Genomic DNA, 16,804 nt, shown 5'->3' on the forward strand with positions numbered 1-16,804 from the left:
TGGCAGGTACGCCTCTACATTTTTGCATTTAACAAACATTTATTGAGGGACGCCTGGGTGGCTCAGTTGGTTAGGCTTGGGTCATGATCTAGGATCCTGGGATCAAGCCCCCAGTCGGACTCCACGCTCAGCAAGGAGTCTGTTTCTCCACTGCCCCTCCCTCTGCTCCTGTTCTCTCTCTCTCAAATGAATAAAATCTTGAAAAAAAACAAAAAACCCCAAACATTTATTGAGCACCTAATGGAAAAAATTTAAGGGATGTAACAAATTAAAATGAACAGATGAGGAAAAATAAACAAAGTAATATTTGGAAGTAGCTGTTAGCATTAAAAAAAAAACAACAACAAAAAAACCCCGAAGTTCTTCAATAGTTTTAATCATAATGTAGTGTCTGATCAACAGGATGTCTACTTCTACCAAATCAATATTTGTTGAAGCTTGTGAGAAAATATGATTAACAGATTAGTGTATGAATGTATTATTTAAAAGAACTTATAAAAAACAAGCTGTAATCCCTGTTGATCTCTGTAACCCTCTGGCTAGCTGAGTGCTTGGCCCCTAGGAGTCCTGAATGGATGCCTGCTATTAGGGGTCTGATGCTAGAACATACAGTAACACTTCCCATTGATCAATTCCTAGGAATCCATTTCTTACAGAATAATGACATGAATGAGAGAATTATTTCAATTAGATGCCTAAAGAAATGAAAATGCACAAACCACAATGAAAGATTTAAAATGAAGGTCACAGAGCAGCAATATTTACACTCATGCCCCACAAAGAAGAGATCCTCCAACTTCCACCCCAATTCAACTGGCGGCGAATGTGGGCACCCGCCCGCTCACACACACACACACACACACACACACACACACCATCCCTCCGTTTCACTCTTGCCCAGGGCTTCCATTCAAATATTCTCTTTATTTATGTTTTTATGTACAGAGGACACTGGTAGGGCTTTTTGGTCCCAAAAGCCACCTAAAACCACCACCTCCAATCACGCTTCCCTTTGTTATCATCCAAAATATAGGCCCTTTACACCCTGACCCTTGTTGGTGCCCCCCTGATGCCGCTCGCCTGTGAATTCTCCTCCTGGACTCAACCTCCCACTTCCCCCCCTTTTCTCGGGCGCTTCTGCAGAGCTCCCTAGCACGCCTGTTAGGGGACTTGTTTTGAAGTCACTTTTGCATCACCCGTAATGCATTTGCTGAGAGAATATATTCTGGGGGGAAGGGGAGAGGGTGAGGGGTATTACTGGCGGGGGGGGGGAGCCAATGAGGGAGGAGGGTTCCCCTCTACCATCTCTTATAGTTGTTAAACTCCTGGTCACTCTCCCTTTACGTTTATTTTTATATGACTTCGGGATCGGGATCACTCTCCACACTGTCTGCCACCACTGTTGGAAACATCCTTGTCCCCATGGCCCGTGGATCCCAGAGCCCCAGGACCTGGTCCCCTCATCACCAATATCCTCCCGCACCACCCCCGTGAGCACACCCTGGGCTGTGTCATGACCTAGAACCGCTCTACCCCGGACACACGCAGCCTGCTCTCTGAATACAACTGCCTATCTTATTGGGCCCTTTATCCGATTACTCTCAATAACACCAATTTTTCAACTGCTACAGTTTATTATTTCCTTATTGTTCTCTGTCAGCTTCCTGGTGCTTTGACTTATTTTCTACCCACATTAGGTTCTACGTCCAGCTACTCTATGAGCGAGAGCGCAAAACCCATTCTCCCTCTGTGGTGCCTGCCCTGGCTCTCCACCAACTGACAAGTCTACAAACCCATCGAGTTTTCTACTGAGTCCATGACCAAAAAAAAAAAAAAAGAGGACCGTGATGTGCTCTCTCTGGCTTCCTCAGGACCTTATTCTATCAATTATCTCCTCTCTCCCCAGTCTTTCTCGACCCCTGCCTTCTTTGCTGGCCCCTTCTCATCATTTAAATATGCTCCCCTAGTTCCCATCCAAAAATACATGATTTCTCAACTCCAGCACCACCCTAACCACTGCCTGACCATCCCCCTCTCTTCCCTATCACATTATTGGAAGAGCGCCTCCATGTACTGACTGCATTTCCTCACCTCTGGCGCTCGGCACTGTCTCTGCTCCTACTGTTCCATGGAAATAGTCTGGGTGAAGATCGCCAGTAACACACATCATTAAATTCAGCTCATTCCAGTCCTGACTTCTCCAGAGTGTCCGACAGAGGTGACCACTTCCACCATCCTTTGGCTTCTGAGGCCCCTGTGGCCACTTCTTTCCATCTCACTTGCAGCTTCCTTTTCCACCTCCCCTTCTCTTATGTTGGTGTTTCTCAGAGTTGATCCTTGACATGTTGGCTTTCAAATACTCTCACTTAACTGGGTGATCTCTGCCATCCTGGAGCTTCAGAGATCCGTTATATGACAAATATCAATCATCTGATGGACTGGAGAACCTCACAGACACAAACTCAAAAGGTCCATAACCGAAGTCACCTTCTCTACCAAATCTGGTTCTCCAACGTTCCCTAGATCCTTCAAGGTACCGCCATCTATGCTGGTCAGTTTCTAAAGGCAGAAACTGAGATCTCATTCTTGAGTCCTTTATCTCCTGGAAATTCAGAGTCTGAGTCTTGCAGAGACCGCCGCCCCCAAATCCGTTACACCTGTGCTCTCTTCTCACTCCTCACTGCCACTGCCTTAGTCCGGGTCACCGGCTCATGCCTGCTTTACTGTAGGAATTCCCTAAATGGTACCCCTTCTTCTAGTTCTGCTCCCCTCTGAGCCAAGTCAATCTCCACATGGCATGGTGTGGACTCCCCGGGATCTCACTGGGTTACTTGTTGCTTAAGACCCTGTAATGGGTTCCCCCTCCTTTAAGAAAAAGGTACACAGGGTTCTCATCTCTTCCCTCCCTCTAGTACTCAACATTTCAGCCACATTGTACATTTGATTCAATGCTTTTCGGCATATTTCTCAATTCCAAGCATTTGTTTTTAGTGTCTTATCAAGTAGGGCCACCCACATCAGTACCAACCAAGACATGTGAACCACATCGTGTGCGTTTATGGTCCATGTTTCCATTCACCTTTGTCATGTACATACATATTTCGACACTAATATAATCCTTAGAACACATTATTTTGTGTTCCCCATTTTTCAGTTACATTAAAAGTTGTTTTCTGATTGAACAAATGTCAAATTGGTCAGCTTTCCACACTGAGGTAACAAAGGGAAAATGGCCTGATTACTCAGAACGTTTCATGATTTTTTGAAGACAAATGCCAATGTATCAGATTTTTTATCATCAACTTTTATTAATCTGCTGAGGAGGGATTATTTTATAGCCTATTGCACGTTACCAGATTCTGCCTTCTACATGTCCAAGAACACGTTTTGGTTCTACATTTTTACACTGCATTATTTAAAGTGCCATAACATTTGCCAAAAGTCTAAATTATATGTTGAATTGTGTTCTAAAGCGTTCTTGATAGTTTTGTTCTCCAGTCTGAGTTTTCTTATAGAAGCTGCAGATAAAGGCACTTCTACTTGGACTTGAAGCCTGAGGGACTCCCCACTGTAAGAACTTGAAGGCTAAGGTATGCGTGATCACTAAAGACTTCCCTTCATTTGTGATACTGAGGGTGTTCAATACAGTGAGAATCCTCATGTGTCCTTGAATGTTACTCTGTAAGGAAAGGGTTTCTCCTGTTTATTTCACTGAATTGCTTCTCGAACATGAGTTATCTGGTATTTCTCAAATGGCTTCCGCCTCCTGGTAAAGATTTGCTATTTTCCTTCTTGATTTCTGTGTTCTGTGTCTTCAGTGTTCTGTGTCTTCCAAGGCTTGAGCTTTGGCTGAAGGCTGTAGGGTGTCTCCCCTGTGGGGACTCTTATGGAAAGGTTAATGCTGAAGCGTCTACATCCGTTACAGGTATGGGGGTTTCTTTCCAGCGTGTGTTCTCATGATGGCTGAGGTTAGAGCATGGACTAAGGGCTTTACCATGGAGATGGCATTCATAGAGTTTCTCTGTGGTGCGAACTCACTCATGCTGTTTGAAGGATAAGTTGTTACTGGTGGCATTTCCACACCAATTACAAAGGGTTCTCTGGTGTGAATTCTCTCATAGAAACAAAAGTTAGTTCTGTGGCTAAAGAGGTTGCCACATTCGTTACATTTGTAGGGATTCTCTCCAGCACCACAGACCAGTCAGGAGAGCTGTGGCTATTTCCCCATTCACATTATATTCAAAGAGCTCTGCTCCAGTGTGAACTCCCTGCTCCTAAGGGGGAGAGGTGAGGCTGCTAACAGTCTGCCTACATCACTCATCAGTTCATCTGTCCACATGTGGATTCTGTGCTGATCCTTCAGTGATAACCTCCAGTGAAAGTCTTCGCCGCGCTGGCCACACTCACAGGGTGTGATACTCTCCCATACTGAAGTTCTTCTCTTTGTAGCAGGTCAACTGCAAGGCGATTTGATGAATTCTGAGGTCTTCATTACATTTCAGGCACTCGATATATATGGGCCATATCTGTGCACATGGCATCTTCTGAGGACTCGGCTTATGGTTTTGAGTTCAGATTATTTTTTGCCTCCCCAGATTCAAACTATGAGGCATTTCTGCTGAGACAGCACACTTCCTCTCCTCAAAACACTGTAGTTTTAAATTCCGGGCATATAACGTTGTTGACATACAAGAATCTGGGCCCTAGAGCCCAAGGGCTGACATTGCCAATGTCAAGTGCAGTGTGATGAGCTTAGACCTCCCTGAAAGGGACAGAAGACATTTCACAAAGAACTCACATACCAGGAAGAGATTACAAGTGCCACAAGAAGCAGCACTTATGGGAAAGTATATCAATACTCTCTACCAAAAACTTTGCACAAGGAAGTCTCTCTCTTACTTATTCTTATTCTTATACTTACTCTTATACTTACATTGTTATGCTCCTGGCATTTGGCAATGATCGTCAAACATCAACTTGACTAGACTGGCTACAGCTTAAGAATGACTGATTTCAAACTGATGCTCTGTCATCAGTTATTTTAAGAAAATTATTAGAGGGAGGTTTAAGAAACTTCTTGAAGGTGTTTTTAAGATCAACTTTAAAAATGCAACCAACGCTATTATATATCAAGAAGACTTAACAGATAGAGTATTTCAGAATGCCGATCAATACAAGAGCTGTGAGAGTAGAAATGAGGGGTAGCACCCTCCCATCTGCAGCTCATGAAAATGTCTGTGTAGAGAATTGGAACAGTCTGTCCATCCGCGAGTGGCCTTATTAAGTTCTTTTAAAATGAACCAGGAAGAATCAATTCTCTAGGCCTGGATGACAAAGATGAGTTAATCTATAAGAAATAAGTCCAAACCAGAAAGAAATAGGGCAAATCAGAATTTCTAACAAATGAGACCCTGGACAGCATTGCTGGGTTTCAGTAAGTGACCCACTCATTCCTCGGAGCTGTCGTGTTCCCTTAACAGGAAGGCAGGGTGAACATCTGTAGACTGATTGTGATTTTATAAACTTATCTGAGAAACCAATTTCCTAATTAAAATTGGCCCGGTGATGGGTATTAAGGAGGGCACGGGTTGCATGGAGCACTGGGTGTTATACGTAAACAATGACTCTCGGAACCCTGCATCAAAAACTAATGATGTACTGTCTGGTGACTATCATAATAACAAATAATAATAATTAAAAAATCAAACATGAGGTCTTAATTAAGACAGAAAATTAAAGCAGGATTAGGATTTTATTGCTAAGAGTGGTGACTAGTAAGAGGGATGATTCTTAATCTGTATAACAGCATGGAGATACAGCCCAGGATTTTAAACAACAGGTAATTTCCAAGAACTTGGTAGCCGGGACACACTAGTGTTTACTTGGAGCACTCCCAGCGTCCTCTTCTTCCTGGAGTTGTTCCTCGTGTATTTTATTTACTGTCCTTTAAGAGTTTGTCTTAGAAGAGCAATTAATTCCACTTCAAAATAGCACAGCCGTTGAAGAACAGTCTGTTTCCTTCCCAGATCAGCGCTTCCCTCGTCGTGACACACAACACCACATCCTGCTTCGTGCCCTGAGCGCTCGCAGCACAGCCCAGGACGGTAACTTGACCCTTCTTCCAGGCAGAGAACTCCCAGGCTGCTGGGGAGGTCACGACTTCATTCATCCAGCATTGTCACGCCGCCTCAGACACAGGAATCCCTTTTATTTTAAAAACGGAATGTTTCTCAGGACCTGAGATTACCTTCCTGGGGTCAAGAAAAGTCCACATGAATAATAAAATACTGTAGTTTCAAGTTCTGGGAATACAAGGTCGCTCACGTGCATGAATCTGGGCCCTAGAGCCCGAGGGCTGACAGTCCGGATACCGAGTGCTGTGTGATGAGGGGCAGCCCCCTGGAGGGGACGGAAGATGCTCATCGCCGGGAAGAGGTGACAAGCACCCCGAGAAAGCAGTGCCCAGGTCACGCAAGGTCACGTGAGGGAGAACGTGCCAGGGGCCGGTGGCCTTCACTGTAATTCGTGGCTCTGCTGGACGTTTTGCAAATGAACAGACTGGTCAGCAGAATCACTACTGGGGTGCACTTCAGTCAGGAAAACCTTGCCGAGATCAGGGGTACTACAGACAACTCTCCTCAGCCTACTTGCTAATTGAAAAAGAAACGGAGACATTCCTCACAGTACATTTAACTCCTTGAAAAAAAAACCCAAAAGACCAAACCTCCTAGAAAATGCAAACAGAAACATCACTGGGAAAAATAAAAAAGTAACATGGGAAATATTTACTAACGCTGTTTTGCTTATTACCCAAGTATTTCCACAGTGCCCAGCTCTCTCAGTTACATTCATATTCAGTCCCACTTGCTAGCATTAGTATTTTTTTAAAAGATTTTATGTATTTATTTGACAGAGAGATCACAAGTAAGCAGAGAGGCAGGCAGAGAGAGAGGAGGAAGCAGGCTCCCTGCTGAGCAGAGAGCCTGATGCGGGGCTCGATCCCAGGACTCTGAGATCATGACCTGAGCCGAAGGCAGCGGCGTAACCCACTGAGCCACCCAGGCGCCCTAGCATTAGTATTTTTGTTTGCGCGCTACTAGTCTTCTGATTCTTCCTGCCCAGACTCCTGAGTGCTTGTCACATGCCAGGCCTGGCACCTGGCACTAGGAACACGGGGGCGAACGAAACACATCTGGCTGAGACTCTCTTGGAACAATCACACCCATTACCGTAGCTCTGTAAATGATATGAAGGAAAAGCACGAGGTGCTTTCTTGCCTGGGAGCGTCAAGGAAGTCTTTCCTAAAGAAAGGACATTTGTGGTGAGGCTGGAAGGTGAGTAGGAATAAAGGTGGTGAAGGGAGTGAGGGCCTGAGTGGGAGTGTTTCGGGAAGAGGCAGTAACACGGTGTGGGGTGTGAGGCAGGGGAGAGCGTGGTGCAGAGTGAAGAGAGCAGGGAACATACGCCAGAGCCCTGAAGGCTGTGTTACCCATTTAGGACTTCCACGCAGGGAAGGTCCCTTCCTGGTGCCAGATTGACGTTTGCTTAATCTGCTACCTTGGCTGCTAAGGAGAGTTAAGAACGACCTGGAGGGAGGAAGAAAGTTGTGCGGCCGTGGGATGCTCCCCCGCCACAGTTCAAGTGAACTGGGGTGCTTTCCTGCTTGGAGTGGGGGCAGCAGAGCGAAGGGGCTGTTGCGTGGCTCATGGCATGTTTCAGAAGAGGGAGTCTGAGAACTTGGGGACTGGGTGGGTGTCTGGGTTGGGGGCTGAGGTGTCCAGGATGACTTCCAGCATTCCCAACTGATGAATGAACGTGCCATTTAGTAGCTGGGAAGACGGAGAAGAGCAGATCCAAAGGTCTGAGGACGAGCTGAGCTTGAGATATCTGCGAGACACGCAGGTAGGGATGTCCCACGGGAAGCAGAAAAGGTCGAGAGCTCAGAAGGGAGGTCTAGAGATGCAAATTTGTGGACTGCTGGCAGGGAGATAGCATTTAGAAGTCATGGACAGCAGGTTTGTGGGGAGGGAGGAGGAAAGATGAGAGGAGAGGGGAGTCTTAGGGACCAAGGACCAAACCTCGGGGGTCACTGATACTTGGCCCTTGCATGAGAGCTGAACTGTGCACACAAGCAGCTGCATGTCACACCAGGCATCATACTTCATTATCACACTGTACCCGAATCTCAAACTCTAATAAGAACGCATAGACACCCAGTTTAAGATGACTGCATATAACCTAAGTGACGTCATTCAGGAGAAATGGGCAAGTTGGTAGGGTTCCCATAACCAATATGGGGCAGGCAACCAGAGGGACAAAATCTGTTTTCTGCCCCCAAAATTCCATAAAATGTCTTCTGGGGGGAAGTGTTGCTACTGAGCCTGTGCTGTGTGCTCAGTGTTGACCAAAAGAACCCACTGAGGGGTCAGAGAGAGAAGGAGAGCCAACCCTGAAGGAAATCCCGAACCTAGGAGCCACCCGAGACCTGGAGCAGGTGATTGCTGGGAAGGCCCAGAGAGGGCTGGCCAGCCCCGTCTACAGACACGGGCATCCCCGAACCCTGAAGCTCCAGAAAGTTCTTGTTCTACTTCCTCATCATCCGTATTTCCCATGACTGTCCTGAACACCTCTTTCCCTCCAAGCACACAAATCTTCGCTTTTCCACACGGAGACTTTGGTCATGACCTGCGATGTGCTTCTCTCACACCTCCACGTCATCAAAACCCACCTCTGATGCTCCTTGATCTCTTCTAGTGAAAATAATTTCCATCTTCACTATTTCCATAACCAATTATTTGTACTTCTCTTAGCTCTTCGGGCTTTTCACCCTGAGCTACCGTTATTTGGCTATCTAACCTATATTCTAGGCTATAGAGAACTGTGGGCATGCCTTGCAAGTCTATATTTGAGATTACAACAAACATCAAAGCCAGTGTGGCTCCAACAGAGGAGGAGAGGGCTGCTTATTTCTGAGGTATTTATTTCCCCACGCCACCCCTTTTTAAAAATGTAGGCTCCATACCCAGTGCAGAGCCCAGCATGGGGCTTGAACTCATGACCCTGAGATCAAGACCTGAGCTGAGATCAAGAGTTGGACGCTCAACCAACTGAGCCCCCTGGGCGCCCCTTGAGGCATTTCTTTTAGCTGTGATTCAGAGGATGATGTCTGCTGGTATGGAAGGAAGAAGGAAAACATTTAGTTTCTTTCGTTCCCACAATACCAATATATGGCTCACAGGAACACAGACGGGACGGTTAACTCTGAAATTCTTAAACCAGAGCACATCCAGAATGCTAAATCAGTAGACAAAAGGGCAAGAATATGATCGTTCTAAATCAGTAAACAAAACGGCAAGAAGTAATACGACAGTTTCTTCTTCATTAATGGTAGGTGTCCAAAGACCGAGAAAATGGTAATACATTACTTTTAATCTTCTTCCTGCTGGAGGATAGCCATCCCCTGCTGTGAGCTGAGGACTGAGGATGGCCGGCACGTGGACAGTCCTCTTGCTCCAAGGGGGGCAGCCAGCCTACTTGTCTGCTGCCTATCACTGCTTCATCGTCAGCTCCCCAGAATGAGGCTGTTATCCTTCCTTCCCCCAGTGGGCTTAGCCTATTCTCTGCTGTCTAACACTTAACAGGCATTAGGATATTTTAACTACTAGCCCATGATTTGTGTGTCCCTTAAAGGTACTGGGGGTCTACTACAGCAGACTTTAAAACTTCATACTACATGTTAGTATGGAAGAAAAATCCAGACATTTCTAAGCCATATTTGAGGCCAGAAAAGGACTAATAAAATAACAGCCCTCATTGTCACTGTTGGGACTTACCTCTTTGGTAACACAAGGAAGCAACACTGCCAAATTACAAAACTTCACAGCGTTGTCTGTTTGTTCAAGATCGATGTAACACTAGAAATGATAAACGGTCCATATGAAAGGCAAGCACAGTTTTATGTAATGGACTCAAAGTGATCTTAGAAGAGTGGTCTTCCTGGGGCGCTTGGGTGGCTCAGTCTGTTAAGCATCTGACTTTAGATTATGGCTCAAATCATGACCTTGGGGTCATGGGATTGAGCCCCAAGGAGGGCTCTGCTCTCAGTGCAGGATCTGCTTGAGATTCTCTCTCTCCCTTATTAAATAAATAAAATATTTAAAAAAGGGACGCCTGGGTGGCTCAGTTGGTTAAGCAGCTGCCTTCGGCTCAGGTCATGGTCCCAGCGTCCTGGGATCGAGTCCCACATCGGGCTCCTTGCTCCGCAGGGAGCCTGCTTCTCCCTCTGATTCTGCCTTCCACTCTGCGTATGCTCGCTCTCGCTCGCTCTCTCTCTGACAAATAAATAAATAAAATCTTTAAAAAAAATATTAAAAAAATATTTTATTTATTCATTTGAGAGAGAGAGAGCACAAGCAGGGGGAAAGGCAGAGGGAGGGGGAGAAGCAGGCTCCCCACAGAACTGGAAGCCTGAAGTGGGGCTCAATCCCAGGACCTGGAGATCATGAACTGACCCAAACGCAGGTGCTCAACCATCTGAACCACCCAGGAGTTTCAATAAATAAAATTTAAAAACAAACAAACAAACAAACAAAAAACCCCAAAATAGTGTTCTTCCTTACCTTGGCCAAGAACAAGTAATTGGACTTAGAAAAACCAGGGTGTAGTTCTTCAACCTGATTTTAAGAGAAAACAGAAAAGAGAATAATGGGATAATATTAAAACAACCACCACCACCAGTAAAGAGGATATATTTCAATAAATCAAGTACTAACCAAACTGTCCTAAAAATTTAGGTTGTTTGTGTTACGTCAGAATCATTTTATCAGTTCAAGTACCTTATGAGTGGAAATAGAGCTTTTGAGATTATCCATTAAAATGAAGTTATTATTACGTTCAAGCTTACGTTAAAGCTTACGAAACAATGTGATACTTTGAGGTTTCGGGATTCTTTTGTATAACCTATCCTTTCTCTTTTTCTCCTTTCAAAAACAAAAACAATTGGTGATACACTTTCCCAGGACAAGTCCTATACAATTCACAATCTATTTAGGAACTAAGCAGAGGATGACTGGTATCCTAATGACAAGCCTCTACTGCATTAGTATTTGATTTCTTAGGGCTTCAACACATCCCTTGAGTTGAATCCTATCCGGAGACCCTTACATCAAGTATTTTTAATGCAAAGACTGACCCGTGAAACAACTAGTCCAAGTGGCAGACCTACGTGTAGATTTTAATAAGTGGGTATGATGGAAACACTTTACTCTTCATCTATTAAACTCTTATGCACGGGTTCCCTTTCTACAGCTCTGTGAATAAGAATTTCTTCAGGCATCTGGCATGGCCACTAGAAAGCACTTCTTAGAACCTAAGTCAATCTTCAGTCAGGGTCGCCTTCTGCAGTTGCAAGGGCTCATGCAAATATAAGCCCCCAGTCTGACCTTGGAACCCAACCCAGAGAGACACACAACCCAACAGAAGAAGGTTACATTAAAAAAATTTACAAAGATATGCTTGTTTTACAAGATACAAATAATATGGACATTTAAAAAATTAAAATGTGAAAATTACTTTGTTCTAATTTTATTTTCGATTCCAGTCTCATTCCCCAGGGGTAACCACTATCAGCAGTTGGACATGCATCCCACCAGACCTTTCACAAGTACACACAAATTAAAAAAAAAAAATCCGCTTTTGAAAAAAAATTAATATAGGGCCATTTCTATGTATTGGTCCAAAACTTTTCTTCCACAACATATCACAGGTACATTTTTGTGTTAACATACACAGATTTACCTCATTTATTTCTTAAGAGCTGTATTTCATAATACACATATGCTGTAATTAAATTAAGAATCCTCTATTAGACATTTTTTTACTCTTGCTAACAACGACCGATGAACACATCTGCTCCTGTACGCTTGTGCACATGTGGAATTATGTCTGTAAGAGAGATTCCTAGAGGTTGAATTGCTGAGTAAAAGGACACATACACTTTAAAGATGGATGCTAACGGAGAGGAATCTGAGACCGAGGCACTCCTGTGCTGAGGAGGCTACATCCTTGGTAAAGGACATTTACTTTCTATAAAATCCAAAAGGCAAGGGTCCTAGGAGGAGGAGGAAAAGAAAGTCTTTTGGGCTGGGGAGCCAGACTGGGTGTAAGTCTTTAGGACCAAATGGATGAACAGTGTGTGGATCTGGCCAAGAACCTGCGAGTGAGACCGCAAGGCTGCCGCCAGATGGAAGGACATTGTCAAGTGCAGTCCTAGTCAGAGCCTTGAAAAGCCCACAGGACCATCCACAGAGCTGTTGGATTCTGGTTCTGTTGTTTCTCTCTTGTCCAGTTATTTTCATCTCAACTCTTACTCTTTGAGTCTACTAAGTGCATTTCTTAGATCACTCTAATAAGACCTCACTTAAACTTTGCTCAACTGTACCTTCTTCTATGTCCAACAGTTGCCAGGCTCTGTCCAAATCCTGCCTGGAGAACTTGCTCCAACATATGCGCATATGCAGTTTCTTCTTTTTCTAATGTTGGCATTTTAATTCCACATACACACCTTAGCACTTATGTTTAATTAACCATACTAACTATAAATTAGAACATCTCTTTTTGTGCTCATGGTTAAAAAAAAAGAAGCAGCCCAAGGAACATAGGTTACAAACAACATGAACTTCCTAAAATGGAGCAGATTCTGACTTTTTACCAAAGGGCATACCTAATAACAAGGAAGGTAGTGTTGCTCAGTAGAATGTTCTAGTTAGGCAGCAGTTTCTAGCTAGGCTTTTAGAACACTCTATAATAATACTCTATAATAATACAGTAATATAATAACAAAATACTCTATAATACTATAATGCAATAATACTAATACTCAATAATAATACAGAATATTGTAGTTAACTTGGTCTTGGTTGTACAAGTTCCCTGGAGGCAGGAGCTGTGTTGATCATTTCTGTATCTGTTACCAGCTATGTGCTTAATAAACATTACTGAATAAACTAGTGGTGTTTTAAGAACATCTCATAACCTCAGGCAGCTGCCCTCCATCATATCAGGACACAGATGAAGGCTCTGCAGGTGGTAAAACCACTAAGGGGGGATCCAGAGATCATATGTTGCAAACAGCAGAGGAGACCAGGGCCACCGATTCCCCAACATTGCTACACCTGCTATCCTATTACATATACTCAAGGCACTGGGTTCTCAACCATGCCATGGGCTGTACAGGAAGAGCTCTGAGAGCTTTAAAAACACTGATCAAGCTTTTAAAATACTTCCCTTATGACCCAAGTCCATTCCTTTTGCTAAGGTAATGTAGCAAAGAAACTTTAAACATTTCTAGCTAAAAGCTTGCATATGAATGTTCATAGAAGCTTTATTCATAATGGCCCTGGTCTACAACCACCTCCCGAGATGCTGTGACACTGAGGAGGATCAGACTTCACCAGTTCTAAGAGCAAAATAATAGCAGCTAACATTTACTTTCAGTTAGAGAACTTAACGTGCTAGATCCTGAGCTAAGAAACTTACATGAACTATTTTATGTATCATCACAAAAACCATATAAAGTGGGTATTATTATACCTTCTTTACAGATGAAGAATTTAAGATTAAGAGAAATAAAGAAACATGGCTAGGTCATATGGACGGGAAAAGACTTAGGTCTCAAACTGTCTGATTCTAATGCCAGTGCTCTAGATCTCTACAGGACTGAGCTGGATGGCCTGGGGACACATTCCTGACCCCTGTGAACCCTCTTTGGGGGGACAGAGTTGGGAACAGGAGTTCTATAGTCTGGGGTCCAAAGCCCCAACCTGCTGCTGGGACCAAGGGTTGTGGACTCCCCTTGGGTATGGGAGCAAAGTTCTTTCCCCTCTACCCCACAGTGTTCTTACTTCCCCCCACAGCCTTCGAACTTAGCACCTTGGGCTCCTCAGAACCCTTTGCTGTGGCAGTCGACACAGGGAGAAGCTTTCCTTATGCCTTCTCACTCCCTCAACAAATACCACAAAATGCATTTTCAGACAGAATTTAAGTCATGACTGAATGGTGAGGTCCCCAAGATGGTTGGCCAAGGTGTATACAATTTAATGGAGTTAAAACTCTATGACCTTTATTGGGCTTACTAGGTACAAGGCACTCTCTAAGCAATTCCCTTGTATTAACTTATTGAATCTTCACAACAACGCTATGAGTCAGGTACTATTATCTCCATGTCATTGATTAAATGGAGAGAGAAGTTAAGAAACCAGTCCAGCGTTAATCAGTTGGTAAGTGGCAGAACTGAGATTTAACCAGGTGGTCTGGTTAACCAGAGGTAAGGCTGCAATCCTTACCTCTACATTATTGGGCCTCCGATCATTTATTTTATCTGGGTAGTATTTTGAGTACATTAGCACCTGAAGAACTTCTGTGCAATGTCCTGAAAACCTGAGCCCCCATTTATAACTCTGATACTATGAAGAAAGGAGTTTCAAGTCCAAATGACATTCTTCCTAATTAGCTTAGCACCTTCTATGATCTATCTTAAATATACGATGATCTATATTCTTATAAAATATAAAATGAAAGAGCTAATTCTCAGTGGTAGATAAAAGAGGTGAAGAAATGGGGGATACCCAGCCTTAGACTACATGCATATTTTGGCCTGCCACTGTGTGACAGGAGAAAAAATTAAGTTCCTTGCTTTCCTTTTTTATAAAATAAAAAAGATCACGTTAAATAAAAAAAAAGAAGACACATTTGGCCCCTGCGCTTTTATACCCTCCACTCTTTCTAACGGGCTCATGATCTCAGAACACTTATTTTTTCCACAGGGTGTTGTAGGTAGCTGCTAACCATTCAGTCAGAAATGGAAAGTGCAATGAAATCTGTTGTGATCTTAGAATATATGTTTTCTAAATCCCCTCTTCGTTCTACAAAATCAAACCCTAAGATACAACAAAAATGTATGAGCATGTATAATATGTTGGACAATACAGTTTAGAGCCCGATTTTTGTCTATCTACATTGTTACAAATCTGAAAAGGTAAATAAGGAAAGAAAAGGCATCTGAGTGTCTGTAAGATTCTATAATTGCTCCCAGAGAAAGATAAAGGGATTAGCTCACCAGGAACTTGAGTATATACACACACGTTATTACTGTTTAGAGTTTTATCAGCATTGCAATTATACATTTTAAGACAGGAATGAAAATACTGGTTTGATCTGATGCCCTGTGTTCCATAGAACTGTCTGCAACTTATGGAGAATAATAACTTTCCTCTTTGATATCTTTTAGTTCTTCAAGATTAAATTGCTTCTGTATTAGGCTAATTGGGAGTATTTAGGAACAAGTCTAATAATCAGGGCATGAATGCTTTTGTACATACTTGTGTGAGTATGTACCCAGAGAGCAACTCTTGGATTTGGTAGCAAGGGCTGTGCCCCTAGGACCTAAGGCATAACTAGCTGCTCTGGGAAGCAGTCTAGACACCTCAAAACTAGGATTCAACCCACAGCTTCTGTTAGAGATCTATGCATGGAGAAGCGTAGGAGGGATTGGTGCAGGTTAGAGCCAATTTGATACTAAAATAACAGACAAAATATACCTTAAGGAAATTTTGCAAAGCTTCTTCTACAGTTGAGGATGGTATTTTTCCAAACAGAGTAGCGGCCATCTTTTTCTCAATCCAGCTCAGTTTTGAGACCTGCAAACAGGGAGGCGACATCATTCTTAGAAAGTTGATCACCTTTTTTTTTTTTTTTTAAAGATTTTATTTATTTATTTGACAGAGAGAGATCACAAGTAGGAAGAGAGGCAGGCAGAGAGAGAGAGAGAGGAGTAAATAGGCTTCCCTGCTGAGCAGAGAGCCCGATGCGGGACTCGATCCCAGGACCCTGAGATCATGACCTGAGCTGAAGGCAGCGGCTTAACCCACTGAGCCACCCAGGTGCCCAGTTGATCACCTTTTGAATGAGTCGTCTCTCCTCAGACATGCGTGTCCAGGTGTATGTGGATGTATATGCATAGAATATATAAATATAAACATCTCCATAAGTAACATATATGACAGAGATCATCTTTATGGTATTAATATTTTACCTTCCCTTTTCTATAGTTCTAACAAACCGTGAGCTCTAAAAGCACTGGTTACCCAATCAATCTGAAATACTCACGGTAAGATTTGTGTTCAGACAGAGAAAGGGATGGAGAATACTGCTGATCCTGTTTGTTTATATGATTCAAGATTCTGAGATGACCACACAGAATTTCTTTTCAGGGTGCAGAACCTACCAGTCTCCATCTTGGGTTCCTTCCTGCCTACTCCCTGCGGCCAACCTAACTCAGAACACAGCATCTCAGAAATGTAAATAGAAGAAGGGTCTTTAACCCATAGGGAGTACAGAGTGAGGGCCCAGGATACATATTCACAATTCAGGAGAAAATTTTTTAACCAATAACCACCAAAATCAAAATTCATATTATCATTTATTCTTTGCTTCCTTTCCCCCCCCATTTTAATTCCAATGTAGTTAACATACAGTGTTCTGTTCTTCTCAGGTGTACAATACACTGATTCAACAATTCCGTATGTCACTCGCTGTTCTACAAGAGAAGTGTGCTCTTTGTCCCCTTCGTCTTTCGACTCACCTCACCCCTGATAACCAGCTATTTATTCTCTGTAGTTTAGAGTCTGTTTTTTGTTTGTCTCTCTTTAGTTCCCTTATTCATTTGTTTTGTTTCTTATATTCCACACATGAGTGAAAGCATATGGTGTTTGTCTTTCTCTGACTTATTTTGCTTAGCATTATAGTC

General features: G+C 43.3%; 1 protein-coding gene across 9 annotated transcripts in view; it reads right to left on the reverse strand.

Moving 5' to 3' along the window:
- Positions 1-16,804, reverse strand: part of RMDN2 (regulator of microtubule dynamics 2) — a 73,154-nt gene that overhangs the window by 5,931 nt on the left and 50,419 nt on the right. For 8 of the 9 annotated variants that reach the window (XM_045079223.1, XM_045079226.1, XM_045079220.1 and 5 more), the window contains 3 exons: positions 15,597-15,695; positions 10,620-10,673; positions 9,834-9,914 (listed from right to left, as the gene is read on the reverse strand). In XM_045079223.1, coding sequence (XP_044935158.1) covers positions 9,834-9,914; positions 10,620-10,673; positions 15,597-15,695 — 234 coding nt within the window. Of the gene's footprint in view, positions 1-5,713; positions 6,252-9,833; positions 9,915-10,619; positions 10,674-15,596; positions 15,696-16,804 lie in introns of those variants that run through there. The other variant, XM_045079225.1, reaches the window with a different exon arrangement.

This window comes from Mustela putorius, unplaced genomic scaffold, assembly GCF_011764305.1.
Source record: "Mustela putorius furo isolate JIRA1106 unplaced genomic scaffold, ASM1176430v1.1 tig00000281_pilon_pilon_pilon, whole genome shotgun sequence".
Taxonomy (NCBI): Eukaryota; Metazoa; Chordata; class Mammalia; order Carnivora; family Mustelidae; genus Mustela; species Mustela putorius.